The following is a 21,593-nucleotide window of genomic DNA, read 5'->3' as shown; positions in this document are numbered from 1 at the left end:
ATAAGATTTATAAGATTTATAAGATTTATAAGATTTATAAGATTTATAAGATTTATAAGATTTATAAGATTTATAAGATTTATAAGATTTATAAGATTTATAAGATTTATAAGATTTATAAGATTTATAAGATTTATAAGATTTATAAGATTTATAAGATTTATAAGATTTATAAGATTTATAAGATTTATAAGATTTATAAGATTTATAAGATTTATAAGATTTATAAGATTTATAAGATTTATAAGATTTATAAGATTTATAAGATTTATAAGATTTATAAGATTTATAAGATTTATAAGATTTATAAGATTTATAAGATTTATAAGATTTATAAGATTTATAAGATTTATAAGATTTATAAGATTTATAAGATTTATAAGATTTATAAGATTTATAAGATTTATAAGATTTATAAGATTTATAAGATTTATAAGATTTATAAGATTTATAAGATTTATAAGATTTATAAGATTTATAAGATTTATAAGATTTATAAGATTTATAAGATTTATAAGATTTATAAGATAATATTTAGATTTATAAGAATTTAATTATAGAATTAAATTTTAAAAGCTGTAGTGTATAATTATACAAATTTTTCTACAAAACAGCAAATTTCTCAATTATGTCAAAATAACAAAAAATGGTTTAAAATTATCAGCTGAAACTGAAAATTTAGAAAACAAAATTAAATTATTAATAGTTTTAGTAAAAGTAAGCAAAAAGCAAAATTAATGAACATATTTTCTTTAGTTATGTAAAAATGCATAAGTTTTTATTACTATATTAAACACATTCTTATACAAATTTCGAATCTAATTTTAGAATGCCAATATAAAATTGTTTTTTTTTTAAGTTGTGTATATTGTGTATTATCATAAACCATACAAAATATATGGATTTCCTGATAAAACACAGTTACATCGTTATTTATTTGTATCAATGTTGGTGTATTATATAAATTTGTACTTGCTGCTCGAATGGCTCGCAGTTATTTGACTTCTTGCGAGATGCAGTTTTTTTCAGTTCCCCGCACAAGCATAACATTGAACTCCTACAAACCCGCTCTGTGAACTTGGGCAATGTGGTTCTTTTTGAGGTTAACATGCACAGTTTCCAACCAACTTATGTTGTTAAATAATTTAACAATGAACATCAACCATTTTTTTTAAATCGTCGACAATATATCAATCATTTGTAGTATTACCAAAATGTAACCTTTCTTCCTTGCCTAGAGCAACGTCCATTTAAATCAATGGACTGTATTACAAAGCAATCAACGAATACGAAATTTCTAAACTGATTAATGAAACACCGGATTAATAATTAAACGCTTTCATCAGAAAAACAAACAAAAGCATGTCCAGATGCTAAAGACCCCCTGACCCGTCTTGGGTGGCTTGCTGATTTTTTCACCAGCAAAAAGCACAATTATATATGTAAATTCGCCATGTTAAATCGTATAATTAAGTGTGCGTGGAATAATAATTCTTTTCCAATAATTATCATTTGTTCCCAGTAACAAATATACAATTCATGTTGTCAACTGTTTTAATTCAGTTAGGTCAGCCTTTTTAGTTGAATATTTATGTCACGACGACATTTTATGTAATTACAGAATCAAGCAAACATTCGCGGCTTCGGATAACGCAGAATGGTATTTACAAATTATACATAATATATAAAATAAGATGAGTGATGTGTAGGACATATTAGAACATACTTCAAATAGACAAAACAGTTGATGGTCTCAGTTAAACGAATTAATATGTGTGTAATGCAGCTTAACCAAGTTGTACAACATATTTAATTAAAGCTGACTCGAATGATTTAAATGCTGTTTGTCGCTTCACCTAACGGAAAGTTCTTGTATAGGCATACTTCTGCCGTAAATCGCCTGAGTCTACTTAGTCATCGCGAAATAACGTTTAATTACTGATGGGGATATAAAAGATCGCAAGCACTGCCAGTCGAGTACGAAGAGACATTTCCGGTGTATGTAAACTGTGTTACTGAGGGCATTAACAAGTGCACAACTACATTTATTCCCATATTAATTGACCGGTGTAACGTAGAATTCATTCAGAAGATGGTATTCTCGATTAAGAAAAAAATTATCGATATTGCTGCGGTCGGACAATATCAATAAACATCGGGTTGTCGCTGCAAATTACTAACGGTAATAGTTTGTTTGGTATCGGAATCTGGAAATAAACCAGTAAAACTGCTTAAGAAGAATTCTTAAGTAGAACGGGAAGTACGATTATAATGAATGATCCAATTTCAAGCTGCACCATAAACAATCATTTCAATAACAAGTGTAACATTCCTCTCTTTACTCTTATTTACCTTTACGGATTAAGAAGAAAACAAGTACTAAATACAACCAATTTAAAAAAGAAGCTTAAGTGGAATTGTTTAAACAAACATCTCCTTTTACTCGCATTTTACTTTACTGACTCGGAAGAAAACAATTGGTAACCATTAAACAGAGGAGAAAAAACTACATCTTATAATTTTGAGGACCAACTACAAGTGATATCTACATCTAGTAGATACATAGACTAGTATCTATATGAGTCTTTCATGAACTTTTGGAACGTCTCCCACACAAATATATGAGGGTAGCACAGTCTTCAAGTTTAATGAGATGTTTTCTCGCTGGAATCCAATTTGTTATTCGGATTATATATTAAAATTAATCCGTCTTAAGAATTCCTCAAGCCACATTATAAACAATCATTTCAGTAACAAATGCAGCCTTCCTGTTTTTACTTTCATTTACCTTTATTGGCTCAGAAGAAATCAACTGGTTCTCGAATATCCTCCAGAACATAATAAAAATCAAATGCTTAAACTTTATTTACTCTTTTACTTGTACTAGTAGTACTAAATACAAAATGTTTCATGCAGAAACATACAGGAGAAGCATACCAACCTTCATATTCGATTGCATGTTTCCTTGCTACAACCAAATTTGTAAGAATTACATTTTGAATTTAGTGTTGCTTAGGAAGAATTCTAAGTATAAAGAAAAGTATCATTATAACTAATGATCCAATTGCAAAATGCACCACAAACATTCCTCTCTTCATCCTAATTTATCTTTATTGACACTTAACAAAAAAAAAAAAACAACTCGTAGCACTAAATACAACAAATATACAGAATAAGCTACATTACATTGTTGAGAAACACCTACAACAATCGAGTGTATGCCTGTCTTCCATGAGTTTTAGAGTTCTAATTTTGCTTTCGTTGCAGTTTTCGCATACTCTCCAGGCGGTCTCTCGCATATAAAGACATGGGAAGCACATCAGCCTCCAAATTTGGTAGCACGTTTCCTTGTCGCAGCCAGATTTAATGAACGGATGGTATTCTGAAACTAACCAATTAGAGAAGATACTTTTGTGCTTCTAAGTCTTACCGATAGCCCGTGGTCCTTTGTGCTCGTGCTTGGGATCGAAAACGTTTTCGGTGATGACGAAAACATTTTCTTTCGGTTTCTCTTCATCCGCTACCTCTTCTTCGGTATAACTCAATCGTTGGCAGTCCGTGTTCATTTGAATGCATTGCGTGGCGAATATGAATTTCGATTCTGCGAGGATTTGGATCGATTCTGATAATTTATCTACGGTTAAATTATTCGCCAGTGACATGTTTTCAATTGACAATGATAAAAATGTCAATTTCAACGTGGCTCATTTGGAATAGACTTGCAGCCGTAAAGATTACCCCAGACGCGTGTATCACATTAGCGTTGACTGGTCACCTTAAACACCTACCGTGACTTTAGTTCCGACCCCTCGTGCACGTATTGATAATTTCGTAATAGCCCGGGGGGTGATAAGAGTTCAAGTCTAAAAGGCCGTGTTTTCTATGTAACATAATAAACACTGATGATAGATAAATCACACATTATTGTGGGGTGCTTTCACGGATCCCCCAACAAAAGTTGCTTATGTTAATTTGTACTTTTCACCCCACGTGAATGTTTTAAACGCCGGCTTACACGCACTTATATCATATATTTTAATTTAGGTCGATGATGCGGTCTGATAAAGGGGTATAATCACTTTTTATTAATTAGCCGGGTTAATTCACGTTAATAATTAAAAAAAAAACAGGTTAATACCGGACAATGATGAATCATCGGTAGATTAAAGACAAGGATAATTATGAAAAATATACGGAATAACATGGCCACCGTGCAAAAAGCATTCGAAGCACGTTAGTTGGTAAGAATGTGAGGGTCGATGAAGTTATCTAATTCCTCGAGTCTTTTTTACGGCGGATCGGGGGGTCATAAATTTGAATTGACCCGTCTGCTGGCATATGGTCACATCGGCCATATGCACAATGGAACGTCTAATAAATAAATGATCCTAATTACCGAATAAATTTTTTGTTTTATTTATTTTACTCAGCACAGGCCAAACAGCAGTATTCTACAACAAAACATATTGATTGTATAAAGGACAAGAAATTTTAATAGTCATATTTGAACATTTTTTTAAATTAGAGTCAACCAAAGTTGAACATTTATAAAACTACACTATTTTACACTGTTCTTCATTTCATTAAACTAAAATCTAACCAGTTTCAAATTAAAAAAAGCAATTTAAAAAATATACTATTTAAAAAATTTCTTAAAATACTCATATTTTGTTTGAATATTTTTAAAATAGTTTATGTTTTAACTTAATTATTTCAAGATTATTTCAGTGCTTAAAAAAACAAGTAAAATGTTTTCACTATTTTTAAATATGATATATAAAATTAATTTCAATACTTTTCAAATTTCAATGAATTAAATACAAAAACTTTAATAAAAATTTGTCCATCTATCTACAAAAGTTTAGATAAACCCTTCATACCTAAAATATAAATAATAAAATGAATAATTGTGTGATATTCTGAGGACTCAAAAAAGTTCCAAGTTCAATAACTAAATAAAAATAAACTATCAAAAAATATCTAATATTTTAAAATATTTGAATTTATTTAGCAAATTTTTTAATAATTTATATTTTATCTTACATGAAACATACTTATCAAATTTCAATGAATTAATTTCAAAAACTCTAATAAAAAAGTATTTTAAAAATTTTATCATCTATCTACAAAAGTTTAATTTAACCCTTTGAAATCAAAAATCTAAATAATAATATGAATATTTAATTAAACTGATTTATTATTTTCTAAGGAATAATGTCCATAATTCTATGATATTCTGAGAACTTAAAAAAGTCTAAACAGTTCCAAGTTCAAAAACAACATAAAATGGACTATCAAACATTTTTAAATATCTTAAAATATTTGAATTTTGTTTGTAAAAATTTTAAATAATTTATATTTTATCTTAATTATATAAAATAATTTTTTATTCAATATTTTTCAAATTTCAATGAATTAAATTCAAAAACTGTAAAAATAAATATTTTAACAATTTTATCATCTAATTCAACCCTTCGAAATTTAAAATCTAAATAATAAAATGAATATTTTATTATATTGCTTTATTATTTTCTAAAGAGTCCTCAATTCTATGACATAAGTTCAATAACTACATAAAATGGACTATCAAAAATTTTGAAATATCTTAAAATATTTGAATTTTGTTTAGAAAAATTTTAAATAATTCATATTTTATCTTAACTATATAATTTTGAAATATCTTAAAATATTTAAATTTTGTTTAAAAAAATTTTAAATACCTTATATACTATCATAATTATTACAACATGTAGTGTAGTGTAGTGATTAAATTAAACGTTACCAATTGTAAAAAAAATTAATATGAACTCAAAAACTGTAACAATTTTACCAGTTATGTTACAAAAGTTTAAATAAAATCTACATTCATTCATATTATTAAACTGATTTAACATTTTTTATAGTCTAATTTATATAATTTTAAAAAATTCTGAGAATTTCTAAAAGCACAAAAGCAACATAAAAAATAACTCTTAAGAAATTTGTTTCATCTAAATCTTTCATAATAAGATAAGAAATATATAAATATAATTTTTTGGCAAAAAATTTTTATTATTATGATTTCGTAGAATTTTATAAAATTGGGAAATAGATTAAAAACCTTTAATATTAATATTCTTTCAAAATATGGGTAAGTAAATAAAAACTAAAGTTATATAGAAAAAAATTATTAAAATAAATATTAACAATTTTTATCTTTCATATACCCACGCTAAAACAGACAAGATGATTCAGAAAGTTTAATGAGAGAGAACGTCATCGATACACCTGAACATCCGAATCGTAATAATAATAACATAGCCCTCAAGTGGTCTGCACGTAACTGTACCGATCTGTGATTAATACACATCATTCAAAAGGATAATTAATTTCCTTTTGTGTATCGTTTTTAATTAATTTCCTTTCATTATTCCCGTTGTCCCACTGCGTCGACATGACTCAATTTTTGCTAGTGAAAGTTCCCCGTTCTGTTTTCGGAGCAGTCCCAAATGAAAATGTTGGAGCTAATTAATACTCAACTGTGTGTTTTGTAACGTGAGTTTTTAAAGTTTATGGCCAATAATTGAAAATTGATGATTACTTTAAGTGGAAACATAAAAAAACAATTTCAAGCCATTAATTATTGTTATTTATATTTCACAGTACTCACGGTTACCGGATCATCTTTAATGGTCGTTATAAATGACAAAATAAATAAATAAAAATAAATTTTAACACATCGACTAATATTAATGGCCGAAAATGTCACGCACACTCAATTTATTGATAGCCTAAACTGTACATTTATCAGCAATAAAATGCCAATAAATATTAAAATTTAATCACGCAAGGTGTTAAAAATATTAAAGACGACGTAATTCCGAAACCCGAGCCTACATCGTCCACGGCGAACTATTCGAAACATGCCTCAATGAAACGTATCGGTATTATAATCGGGTGATAATCGCGTCGATATTAGCTCGGAAAACATACACAAAACATCCATAAATTGAATAAAAATCACAGTTAATCTTTATTATAATTCCACAGGTGTAGGAATAATTTAATGCATGCGCACCGGAGGAACTTTACGACCGGCCAAACATAATTTAAGCGTCATAATAAAAAGCCGAGGCCTGGAAATATCGAATTTAATCGGGCTCTAAAAGAGCCATAACTTTTACGGCGTATTAAAAAATTTACGTACAACTTACTCACATTGAATAAATGATATTTGTTGTAGTTTAACAGTGAAAAGAAAATTTCCGTGGGACCCGAAATATGTCTTTTGTGTTCGGACAGAATGTCAAGTTAAATTAAGACCGGAATTCCCGAAGCAGCGATTGTATTTTGAAACACCACGAATAAATGGTTTTTTGGTCATATTTGCATAATTGTACGAGGACAGTCTCAGTTTATTTATCTACATACCCTTCTTTTTCCTCCATACACACTCCCGAGACTTTCAAAATAGTCATGAACCACAAACTCCACCTCCTTATTGATGACAAATATTTTACCATCTAATTTCAAGTATAAAATAGTTGGACCATGCTAAATCTGGTGGACACTGTGTGTGGGGAAGCAACTCTAACTTTAATTCGATGATTTTAGCCACTGCAATAACGGATGTATCAACTGGTGCATTGTCTTGATGGAACAACTCATTCTTCTTTGCCAAATGTGGCCGGTTTTTCTTAGTTACATCACTCAAATGCTGCAATATGTTCTCATAATACTGGCCATTGATGGTTTTTCCTTTTAGAATATAAACAATGATAATTATCGTATGTGCATTCCAAAAAAATGACGCCATCACTTTACGACCAGACTAAAGTGCGCCTTCTTTGGAGTCGGTTCTCCTCTTTTAATCTATTATTTTGATTGTTCTCCCATCTCAGGAGTGAAATGGAGGACCCATATTTCATCCATTGTTGCGAATCCACGCAAAATTCGGTATTATTGCAACGAAACATGGTCAAAGACATCCTCACGACGCTGTTTTTATTCAATTATGAGCAATTGATGTCCAAATTTTCGTTCAATATGCCATATACAACAATTTTGGAAATGTTCACCATTTCTGTTGGATTACTCATTTTTAACCGACGATCATCCTGAACCGTTTTTTAGATTTATTTAACCATTTGTTGCTCATTTGGCCCTCCATTGGGCTTTTGTTGTATGTAACATAGTTTAAGCTTTTCCTATCAATATTTTAGTGAGAGAGAGAGGAAATAGATTCCTCCAAAGTAGATTCGGACATCTTTTTAATATTGGTTTATCATTGTTTAACAAAATTCAGTAACGATATCTATCAAATAACTTCTAATTAAATTAGTAAATTGTAAGTGAAATCTTAAATGTTTTATGTCATGTCGGATACTTTTGGGATTGTCCTCGTAGTTGGAACAGAATTCCTTATAAACTGAGCATTTAACAGTTCTTTTTTGGTATTTCCATCATGTTACACATGGATTTAGTAAACTCTAACAGTCACATTCAGTTTTAATCAAAATAATTGTGCAATATTGCTAAATTTTTTCCATGTTCCCCTGGTCTTAACCCAAAAACATCAATTGATTCGTGGTTTATTTAGACTTGTAACACAACTAAAAAAAAGTCGTGCATTATGAAGACTAAGGTTGTGTTTATTTTTTCGATTTGCCCCGAAGCCAAAGCCATTATTGCCCGCACTTCAGATTAATTCTCGTCTGGTGCAGTTGTGTATTTTTCTTCGTCGATTCGGGTCAAACAATACAAACGGAATAATAAATTCTGTAATTCATAGATTCAATTAATTCACAGTCAGACAAACATTAACTTTCTCCGTGGTGTTTGTTTGCACAAAACATCGCCGAATGTGCCAGCATATTTCATTAAAATTAATTGATTAATAATTTATTAAACGAAAAAAAAAACTCATAAACTACCGCCTTTGATGTGGCCAAGTCACTCATACCGTACTATTTGTATTTTGTGAATGTGCACGAAGCCTCGTTATTGTGTTTAGTAATTAAATTATTTCTAGGAGACCACCGATCAAACTTGTGAATGCATAACTACGATTATTTATTGGGAGAACGACACGATTTTCACACTCCGATAGCCAAAGGCATTTTGACACATTTATAATAATTTATTTTATGTTCCTTTTAATTATCCAAGACGTGCTCGAACACGGCTATTTAACGTTGTGCAACTGTGCTTTGAAACATTTTACTTGTTTCGAAGAAGTTTCCAACAGCAAAAATCGGCGTTAATAAGGAGAAAACTAGTTTCGAAGTTCTGCTGAATACAGGATACAAAAAAGCATGAAAAAGGTAAAAGCTAGCTACGAACTTGTGATACAGTTTTTCGTTAGGTCAACAAGGAAAAAAAACGGTAATTGCTAATTTTCTCAAGTGGAATGATTAATTCAAAGTAAGTAATCGTGTAAGAGGATCTATCGGTGGCAGCATTATAAACTTGCACAACGGCATCGATCATAATATCAGTTGGAAGTGACGTGTGGTACTGAATTAAACATGTCCCGGCGTAGACGATGAACTTGGCCTGTGTGCGTCGGTTCTTCGGCTTATGGCTTCGTACCTCATATGTAAGTCATTGAACGATCGCGAATTTGTTATTCCTCGAGTGCTGTACTTTATCTTGTGTTATTTTTTTGAAATTCTTGCACGTCTCATTTCAGGCAATAATAACAATAAATATATTATGTTATATGTTTTACGGTCGTCATGACTAATGTCGTACATGTGAGTGACTTGTTTGCAAGAAATCGCTGCCATTCTAAGTAACGACGCTGCCATAACACTTTCTTTGTTGAGTTTCAGTTCGAATTCGATGCCATCAATTCTGGAAACTCACAACAACACGAACCATCTGTATTACAATTTTTTCAGTTTATTACTAAGTTAAAATTTGAAATTCCATATTGCTGTACTTATTTTTGTTATACATACCTATATTAATCAAATGTATGAAAAACTCTCTGCTCCAAATGACATTGGCTGGTCTAGATTAAATGTATTTATTGTATTATTCTAAATTCAAAAATAAAAAATATAATTTTTTTTATTCTCTTCTTCAAATTCTTTTTCATTATGAAGAAAATAAACACCGAATTTTCCACATTAAAGTATGCTGAAGCGAAACAAAAATAATTATTTTTCGAAAAACTAAGTTTATGATTTAGATTTTTCTTACGTTTAAGCTACATAAAAATTTGAAAAATTTTTAATTTTTCATATTTGATGAAATGTTTTAAATCCTTTAAAGTGAAACAAACATAGTTACTTTATTATTTTTCGAGCAACTGGGACATTGTTTAGATTTTTCTTATTTTTAATGTATAAAATTGAGGAAATGATGAAAATAATCGAATATATTTTTTTATCCTATTTTAATTGCTATATCCTTGTTTTCATTTTTGATGAGTGAAACAATTCTCTTATTATATTATTTATATTTATTTTCTTATTATAATTATGTTTCGAGTAACAGGGAAATTGTTTAGATTTTTTTAATTTTTAATAAAACAAATTGAGGAATATGAAAACACCGAATTTTTCATCTTTGATATTTTTTTAAGTGAAACAAATATAATTGTTTTCTATTATTATAATTATTTTTCTTATTTGGAGAAAATAAAAACACCAAATATTTCATAATTGATATTTGTTTAATTGATGTATATTTAAAGAAGTGGCACAGATATAATCATTTTCTTATTATAATTATTTTTTGAGCAAATGTGACCAATTTTTAATATAAAATAAGGAAAATGAAAAACACCGAATTTTCTATATATGATATTTTTTTAATTACTATATCCCCATTTTAGATTCCCTAAAGTATGATAAAGTGAATCTTATTATAATTATTCTTCAAGCAATTGGAACATTGTTTAGATTTTTCATATTTTTAATATAAAAAAAAAAAATAAAAAAAATTAAATCACCGAATCTCTGCATTAATTTTTTTAAAATATGATGAAGTAAACAAATATAATTATTTTCTTATTATAATTATTATTCAAGCAACTGGAACATAGTTTAGATTTTTCTTATTTTTATTATAAAAAATTGAGAAAAAATGAAGCGCCGAATTTTACATATTTGATATTCCTTTAATTAATTTATCTTTGCTTTAAATTCTTTAAAGTATGATGAATAAAATAAATATAATTATTTTCTTATTATAATCTTTTTTCCAGCAACTGAGGCATGGTTTATATTTTCCATATGTAATATTCCTTTAAATAATATATTTTTGTTTTAAATTCTTTAAAATATGATTAAACAAAATAAATATAATAATTTTATTATTATAATTATTTTTCGGGCAACAGGAACGTGGTTTAGATTTTTCTTATTTTTAATATAAAAAATTGAGAAAAATGAAAGCATCGACTTTTCCAGAGTTGATATATCCTTTTAAGTATGATCAAGTGAAACAAATATAATTATTATAATAATTAATCAAGCAGCTAAGACATGCTTTAGATTTTTCTCATTTTTAATATAAAAAATTAAGGAAAAAGAAAAAAAACTGAATTTTTTATATTTGATATTCCTTTAATTGATTTATCCTTGTTTTAAATTCTTAAAGTGTGATAAGTAAAACAAATATAATTTTTTTTATTATAATTATTTTTCGAGCAGTATTTTTTTAAAGTATGATGAAATGAAACAAACATAATTATTTTCTTATTTTCTCATTTTAGATTTTTGTAAGATGGACACTCAAATCCTGCGTTTGTTGGACAAGAATGTTGAATTCAATGTTTTATTGAAACAACTGCCCCGCTTTTTTAAATTTATTGACCTAAACGTAACAATATTGCACAAGGAGTATAATCTTACATTGTCTTTGTTCTTTCTAGCCCGTAATAAATGTGAATTGAGCCTCTTTACGCTACTGCAACTTAATCCATTCCTCTTGAAGGCATGCGTTGTGTAAACGTAGAAGCAAAGCGGTCTTGGTCCATAGATCATGGTTGATTTTTTCCACGTTTATTGCGACTAGGTGGCGGTCGAACGGCGTTGTGAGTGTGTGTGTGTAGGAGCGACACTTATAAATAGGCAAAAACTACCTGCCTTTTATCAATTACACGAGACCGTCGTGTGAGGTTGACAAAACAAATCGATTGCCGTCATTCGGAAACTACCGAGGACACTTTATCCGGAGTCCATCTTCATAGGTAACGTGACACCCGCGATTCAGGCTCAAGTTATTTTTAATTGTTGCCGCAACGGGTCACAATAAAAATGGCCGTGGTCAGTTGATTGTTTAGATTCGGACTTCTCTACACATTAATTCTCCGGCCGCTATTGTTGGATGCTGGAAATTGATCGTTAGTCTAAGATAGTGGCTGTGAGAACAGTTTTGGGGGACTGGACGATTCTATCGATAAAAATAAACAGTCGCGTTGATAAATTTCCGACCATCGACGTCTTTATTGCCGGACATTATTTTAAAATTGTCCCATTACCGTTACGAACACTATGTATAATAAGCGTGCTCTAGAAACGAGATCGCTTACAATTAGCACGTGAAGGATCGCTTAATAAATTAATTAAGTATTAATGAAAACACACGTCCTATTGGTTAATCTAGATGTATGATATGATAGTCTTCACCAAGACCTAATCTAGATACACTTGTAAGCCGTTTAATAGAAGGCAAACGGTTAACAAACATTTCTTATTACTCGGCCTGAGCACGTGCAGTGGGTATTTTACCGTTTCTCCGCCGGTAATCTTAATGTATGATGACATCGGCTATTTTTTTCTCTTTTTCGAAAAACATGAGAGAGAGAAGACACATTTTTGTGAAAGTCCGTAATTATTGAATTTATTAGTTAGTGAGCCAGCGAGCCAGACAAGTATCTAATTGGATGTTCTAGATTAGAAAGCGTTGCTTGCCCTTATGGACTTTTTAAATAACCGCTCAACTGCTTTATATATTTAATAAAGCTTATAACTTCGCGCTAACTAGAATAGATTTCACCTATATGGTCGTACAAGTTCAAATCTATTGCGATATGCGGCGCGTAAAAGTCGAACGATATCATACGTTAACGTGCCGGATTATTATTGCGTTAGGAAACCGTCATTTCGTAACGTGTTCGCTTAAATTTGTTATCATTTTCAACATAAATAAGACCTATAAATTTATAACAGATGAAATCGACACGTAAGATAATTCGTGTTAAATAACCAATATTGCCGATTTGCGTTGGTTAACTGTAATAATTGCATGCTCCACTTTGTGTTACGTGAGGGTATTTTTGTCTTAATACTGTAGTTAAGTTTAACAACGAAGTTAAAAAAATTTGTGACCAAATAATACCAAAATTTATTAAGAGTTGAAGAGTGTTTGGTTACTTTTTTCATATTTTTAATGCCAATAACTTTCGGCTAACCGGAAGTGACATTAATTTTTTTTGAATAAATAAATATATTTACATTTTTGAATTCTCCTTAAAATTCTGGACCATTTGCATTTTGAATCGATTTTTTATCTTCATATAGTTTTAAAATACAATTTAAATTATTCAAAAAATGTACACGTGGAGTAACTAATTAAAATATTAAAAAATATATATATATACGTCAAGAATGTAATGATGAAAAGTTTATAGTATAGTATTTACATTGATAAAAGTGGATTCTACCAGAAGCCATTATTAGTATAATAAAATATAATATTATAGAGAGTCTTTAATGTTTCCATTTATTTTTTATGCCAACAAATTTGTTATTTCAAATGAAACTACCATTTAATTCTCACACTGTTACTAAATCCTGAATTATTTTAATAATTTCAATTTTAAATCGAGAATTTATTAAACCAAAAAATTATTTGGTGTTATGTATGTTTATTTAAATAAGCATAATTAAATTTACTAATTGTATAAATATAATTAATTATGTGTTTCAATTTAATTACATATTACATTACTCCTAAATATTTTAATAATGTTTGTTTAAAAGTAAATTTTTACTAAGGCACGTTTTTATTATTTTCTCAATTAAGATATGTAGTAATTAAATATTTATTAAAAAAGGATTGATATTCTAATTAAATGTTTCAAACGTATACTATGAAAACATAAATTTAAATGTTGTATACGTATTGGTTAATAATTTCTTCCACATTTAAAAATATTAATTATTGTAATTAAATTATTTAAATGTTAAAATATACATTTATATTTATTTACAAACAAAAACAAATGAAATTGATGTTAAATTATTTTTATTTCAAAATTAATTAAAATTTTAATACTTAAAGAAAAAATACTTTTTATAATTTAGCTTGATAAAAAATAGATAAAATTATTTTTTTTTTTTTAATTTTTACATATTACAAGATTTCAATATCGTTTTGTTTAATTGAAATTTAATCAATTATTTGCAAAAATTATCGTATACAGCACGGAAAGTGTTTGGTCCGTCTGAATTTTGAGGGAGATATCATGTACGACTGAGATAGTAAAGTCTCCAATTTGTCTAGTTATGGGAGACTCTACTGTCTCTGATGTACAAGATGTCCCTCTTAAAATTCAGACTGATTAATCACTTGTCGTGCTATATGTATATATTTTATACACTAATTTCACTTTAAGGTGAAATAATTGTTAATAAACAAAATCATAAACTTCATTAGTAACTTAATTTAAATTTTTAAATAATTTATACTTTTAAAAAAGTGGAAATTTAAGATTGATTTTTTTATATCAATCAATCATTTACATGCGCAATTGTTAAACATGTTTCAAAATAATTTGAATTTAATTACCACTGAAAAAGTTTAACCAAAACTTATTGAAAGTCATAAAAAATTACACTATTATGTACATACTTTTTTACTATTATTAAGCTATTAATAACAATAACATACAATTTGAAAGGAATATTTCTGTTCAAAAAATCAATTATGATTTATTGTTGCATAATAAAGTATTCTTTCTTCTCAACTAATGTTTCTAGATTCACTTATACAGCATAATTATCATCTATCTAAAACACAAAAACGCTGTGGAAAACCATAAATCCAATTTACAATCTCCATTAAAAACATATACATTATAAATTTCCTAATTAAGTAATTTAAAATTTGCGAACAATAAACCTGATTAATTTGAAACTGTATTTAGTGTGTTACAAATTACTTTAGAAAATCCATTTATACCATATTTAGAATCGCTAATTATAACACGGTTTATTTTAATGACGCAATCATCTGATTTTTATAAAAAAACGTGCAAATTATTTACACAACATTGTTAATATAATAATAGGAAATCCAGTTTATGCAAAAATGATATGAAGGCTTCCAAAACTTATAAGGACTTTAATTATATTGTTTTGACCTTCTGTTTAATAGAACCTCAATTCTAATCCTGTCCTGTTTCCATTGTTGCACCTAATTATTTGTTACAAAACAAACAATTTTGTCCAAATCAGGTTTCTATGTTTTTTATGTTTTAGATTTATTGATTTGCAAAATGCCAATTTCGTACATACCGTCCCTCATTATTAACGTAAATCTACAGTCACAGATAGAATCGATCACATTCTTTCGAAGGATGTGACAACTGTCGAATGTTGGAAGGTCGGCAAAATATATTAAGGAGAAATGATAGATATATTTAAATAATTCATTTCGTTGTAATTATAATAATTTCAAATTAAATTCGTTTATTTTATAGTTAGGTATAAACTGAGCGACATAAATCATCTGATTGTTCGCTTTATGATTTAGTCTGAACGTGAATTACTAAAAAGTACTATTATTGAAATTCGATAAATAAATTGAATTTATGATTATTAGAAACGTCCTATAACATGATAGAGCGTGACATTTGACAACATTTAAATACCAAGCGCTCTCCTAAAGTCCAATGCAGTCATAATTTAATATCCGATGGACTGATATGACAAATATTATTTTATTACACTATAAGAAATAAAAGTCATAGTGTATATTGATAAATTATAATTTATCGATCGTATGTTGTAACGAAATCTTCGTGGCGCCAAATAATATAAATATTATTAGTTACAGAATTTATAGAAGCTTTCTTTTACATATGTTTAGGGTAATTTAAGGGTGCTGAACACGAAAATCATTTTTTAAATTGAGCCACTTTTTATTATGGTAAATTTGTGTCCGTTAACCCAAGTAATAATTTGTCAGAAAGGTTATTATAAATCATTTTAAGTCAGTCTACTTATCAATTTTTAGTTTTTTTAGTTAGTTTATTCAATCACAACATTTCAAGCCTTGATATATTAAGATCAGATAAGTTTTGACAGAAATAAAACTAAACCAGTATACATTGATTGCTAAATTTGTTTATTTGAACTTTTATGTTTCCTCTAAGTCGAATCTTCTTGTATATGTACACCATCATTTGCCTCATCTTTGATATTTTTCTTCAAATTTAATTAATTATTGCTAAAAATTTCTATGTTGTTCATCACTTTGACTATCTAAATTTTCTTGGAAGAAAACCAAATGATTGAAAATAAAATGAATCTTGAATGAATTGTCTTTTTTACAGTTGGAATTCCAAATAAAATATTTTGGTATGAATATGTCTCTGAATGGACGAGTACTAATTGAGACATTGTGACTCATGCATACGAATTGCGTTATATTTAGTAGAAATTCGTTGAACTTTTTGGCATAATTGGGATATTTGTATTGTCCCAAAAATTTTTTAAGAACTCTTTACAATGCTCTTAAATGAAATGCGTTCAAATGGTAATTAGGAATCATCTCCTTTAATGACCATTTTGAAATATCCAAATTTATATATACTTTTGTCACCATATTTTCATTTTTTAACCAATCGTGGCCCAGTGGAATTTAAAATATGTGTATTCAATTAAAAACGTTAATACTTCGGGTTATTGAAAATATTGGTTATTGAAGAAATTTACATAATTGGTGACAAAAAACGGTCAAAAAATGCATAAAATTTGAACTTCTTTCAGCTGTGACTAAATTATTTTTCTTCCGATTGAAACAAATTATATATTGTTAGATGTATAATTCACTCATCTTTCATCGCATCTTACCATTAATTTTGGACAACGCCTTAAGTAAAATGATAGAAAGAAATTTACCATTATCTAGTTAAAGGGTCCAAATGAAAAAAATGAATGATTTTCCTATTCAGCACACCTGAATTATTCCAAAAATACGTATATAAAGATAAGTTTCTCTATGTCAAAAGTTGCGTTTTGTAAGCGGGCGATACTTAACAAAAAGACAAGAGGTTCGTCTCCTATGCAACTGTCGAAATCTCCATTCGACACCGATTTATTAACAGTTGAAACGAAATTTAAATAAATTATCATGTTCACTCGTTGTATTCGTATTAATGTTCCGATATTATTTAACTGATAAATTTCCATACAATATGTTCGGATTAACTGCAAATATAATTGTAGGTCTTGCAAGTATTTTCTTTGTTTACAAGTAGCGTTTCTACATGCGACAACCGTCAAGAATTTCGATGTGCCCGGAATATTAATCGGACAATCTAAAAAAACAAATCCATTTTCTTAAAGTCGTCATTAAATTTTTGTGTATGGTATTCAGGTCCGAATTTTGTGAGCGGTTTTTTATTTTATATTATTATACCGAACGTTCCAGAAACGGGATAACGAGAAATCCGTAGCGCAATTTCAATAATGGTTTCCGCGGTTACCGATGTGATTGACGTTCATTTTGAAATATTTGATAAATTTAAAATGCCCCTATCAATCATTCTGACGATGTTGCTGAAACTAATCTGCATAAGAAAAGATGAAGGCACCGATCGAATTGATACAATTTACCCGGATTTATTTAAGAAGAACTTGCCTAATTCGGAAGCTGGAAAACAAATGGGGATTCGTCAAAAAAATTATCAGGAAAAATACGAAAAATTACCTTTATTTGTTGGCATGTAAATAAAATTTTATAATTTTGAGTTCATGATATTTTATTGTTATATATCATATAATTTTAAAATCTAATTTTCGGGTTTTCAGAATTTTACGTTTATTGACAAGTTTTTAAAATAGTGTCCACAGAAATTAAATTATTCATAACTTATTTTATTTTAAAAATTTTTATTTCTGTAAGAAATGCGTGAGTGATTTTTTCTTAATTTCAATACAGATATTATATAAAGTACTAAAATTTATGGATTCAAAAACTGTTTTTAAAATTTTAAACAAATTTATAGAATTTTTTACACGAATTTGATTTAACACGAGTTAAAAAGAAAAAACATCTTTTTACATGAATTGTTTTTTTTAACACTATATTTTACATAACTTTATATTAATGAATTTCAAATATTTTCTTTTTTTCAAGATATAATTTATTTTTTATTATATATTTAATGAATTAAATGTTATAAATGTATATTATCTATTTATTTAATATTGTATTTAATTTATATTGTTTATTATTTATTTTTTTATAATAGTATTATTCATTACTCCATACTTCTTACTTCTTACTCTTCACTCCTTAAAACATAGTCCTTATTCATTATCAATCGCTCATTTATCATTACAGTTATTCGTTACTCGTTACTCGTTATTCGTTATTCATTAATCATTACTTATTACTTAAAAATTCACAAAAATAAATCTTAATGTATGTCTTATTGTATAAATATCAACTTTAAAAAAATAATAAATGTTTTAATACTAAAATTCAAATAATAATTCTATATAAAATCGTAAATTGATTTGATAATTATACTGATTTAAAAAATAGTAACAACACAAATTGCTTTTTTTTTCCATTTTATAGTTAAATATTTAATGCCAAAAATGTTTTATATTAAAAACCTTATCTGCTATTCCATATTTAATGGAAATATTTCCTATTTTTGATGTTTTATTTTTTTATTTATTTAATTTTTTATAAAAATATGCTATTCCATATTTGATAGAAATATTTACTATTTTTGAGGTTTCTTTAAATTAATTGTAATATATTAGTTCATATTTTAATAGTAACATGTTAAGTAATCAATTTTTTTGAAAATTATGTACACATTAAAATTATATTTCTTTTATTGTTTATTTTATTATTATTCGTTATTTTTTAGTATTACTCCGTTCTCCTTATCCCTTACTCCTTTTCCCTTTCTCCTTGCCCCTTACTTAGTACTCGTCATTCACTAATCATTACTCATTACTTATTACTTGAAAATTCATAAAAATAAATATTAATGTTTGTCTTATTGTATAAAAATTTTTCTTAATAAATTTGCACAAATTTAATAAACATTTTTAATACTACAATTCTACTAATAAATTTAATATTAGATCATAAATTTATTTCCTTTCCTAAATTATATGTATTATTGCTAATTAAACCAAACATTTTAAAACAAATTAGTAAATTAAAAATTCTACAAAAAAATTAATTTGCTTACTTTTGCACTAAAAAACGGCATAGATTTACATAGATTCAGAAACATTAAACAAAAAATGTATAATGTATAAAGATAGTTAATAAATATGCAATAACAATTAACAATACAATACAAAAAATGCATCGTTTCTTTCGATTAGCTTTGAGAAACGCACTTTGGCGCCATTAGCATAATTTTTTTCTGCACGCGGTGACAATGTGGAACGTTTATACTCTACGGCAATTAAAATAATTGAAAACATTATCTAAAAATTTATTTCAATGCCACAAATATCTCAGCTATGTTCAAATAAATATGTAACGAATGTCCCGCAGCGATATCACTCCTTGAGCTGTCAGCTTGTGTTTATTGAAATACTTAAACAGTGCAAGAAGTTTATTAATTTAGAACGGTAATCTAAAATGGATTAAGATTTTTCTGAAATGCGAACACCACAAAAAAAACTCCATTTGTTCCACTACATGATAAAATTGGTAATTTATTTACTTAAACCTCGAGACATTGATTGATAATTTCGTGTGTTGCACAATTTCGAAGTGGTCGTTGTAAAAATTGATAGCGGGCACAGGTTGACGGATATGTTTGCATATGTCATAAATAAATCCCCAAGAAAAATATTTACTTTCTATATTTAACACATTCGAATGCGAATGCAAAATAAATACACACAATTTACATTCGTTATCGACAAATAATAAGCAATAAACATGATATCCGTCACATCAATAAAATTCGATGTTAACTTGTTGCTTGTCTCAATTAAAATGTGTCAAACGTATGCCAATTATTCGGTTGGCCTATTATTAATTGTAACATAATAGGCTCTTGCAAATTATTAGTCCAATTATATTTGTTGCACAACAATTAAAATGGTCGAAAATTACGCCGAAATTGTCAAGACAAAAGAGTAAATTGAATTAACTGAAAGAAATCGAACAACGGTGCATAAGGTCGCTGCCGAATAAAAATCGTACCAAATGAGTCACCCGATTGCGGTACATTGTAATTATTAATTTAATTTAATTAAATTTTGATTGGACTAGTTGCCAATGATTTAATAATTGTACTTTTTTTAAAGGAGCCACTATTTTAAACCACAGAAAATACAGTTATATTTTTGGCAGCGTAAAAATATGTTAGGCAATCAAAATTTCACGTGTGTGATGGGAATGGAAAATTGGTAATAATTGTACGTGGTAAACAACACATACATTATGTACATTGCGTTTCTAATAAAAAAATCTCCGGCGTCACAGGTGAAATTTATTACCTTCTCGGGGTATAAATTATAATTTCGAGTCTGAATTGTCATGAAAATTTAAAAAACGTGAATTTTATTAATATGCATCTGTGTGTTTGATGAGTGTTATGAATGAATAAAGAAATTAATTAATAGCTTATACTTGTGATTAACCTAAAATATTAACTGTGATTTGCGATTTAGTCAATGAAAGTTGAATACATAATTAATTTATTGATAAATGGGTGTTTTGTTTAGATTTTATAATTATATAATAAGAAATATGTTAATCTTTTAGATAATTGACGTTTTGACATAAGCAAAAATTATTTTATAATAAAGACATGGAATTAAAGTAGAATTAATATTTAATAGAAAAAACTATTTTAATATATTATATTGCATTTATAACGAACCAAAATGACCAACATAAATTGTAATTTAAACGAATATTCAAATACGTTTTACCAATTTTATTATACGTAAATTCAGTTCTAAATGTAGAATGAATAATTTATATTCATTAAAATATATATTTATTATCTAAACCTGAAAAATGTTAGAAAAGACATATAATATATATTTTACAGAGTTTTTTTATTATTTATGGTATTAATTATATTTAATTAACATTTTTCATTTAAATAGTAAATAATATAAACATAACTTACAAATACATATTTTTTGTTCCTAAATAAATATACAATAATATATTATTAGTAGATCTGTTTTCTTAATCTAAAAATTATTATTAAAAGTGAAATTAAATAAAATATATTTGATGTTAATTAATATTAAACAAGGAACAAAAACTAAAAAACAAAATTTTTACAAAAATCATAAAATATTTATATTTTATTTTTTATCATTTTATTTTCAGGTAATACAAAAAAAAATTAACGAAAACTTATGATT

General features: G+C 27.4%; 2 protein-coding genes across 2 annotated transcripts in view; one reads left to right on the top strand and one right to left on the bottom strand.

Moving 5' to 3' along the window:
• LOC109609001 (dendritic arbor reduction protein 1) overlaps positions 1-21,593 on the top strand; it is a 109,981-nt gene that overhangs the window by 59,034 nt on the left and 29,354 nt on the right. The gene's annotated exons all lie outside the window — the stretch shown is intronic.
• LOC109609016 (uncharacterized) lies at positions 3,102-3,713 on the bottom strand. Its single transcript, XM_020025629.2, has 2 exons — positions 3,431-3,713; positions 3,102-3,382 (listed from the first exon to the last, which is right to left on the bottom strand). Exons 1-2 carry the CDS (start codon positions 3,660-3,662, stop codon positions 3,183-3,185), a joined length of 432 nt encoding a protein of 143 aa, XP_019881188.2. The 5' UTR covers positions 3,663-3,713; the 3' UTR covers positions 3,102-3,182.

The sequence above is a fragment of the Aethina tumida genome, chromosome 2 (assembly GCF_024364675.1).
Source record: "Aethina tumida isolate Nest 87 chromosome 2, icAetTumi1.1, whole genome shotgun sequence".
Lineage (NCBI taxonomy): Eukaryota > Metazoa > Arthropoda > Insecta > Coleoptera > Nitidulidae > Aethina > Aethina tumida.
Note: the sequence above shows the minus strand (reverse complement) of the source record. Positions and strands in the feature narration are given on the sequence as shown.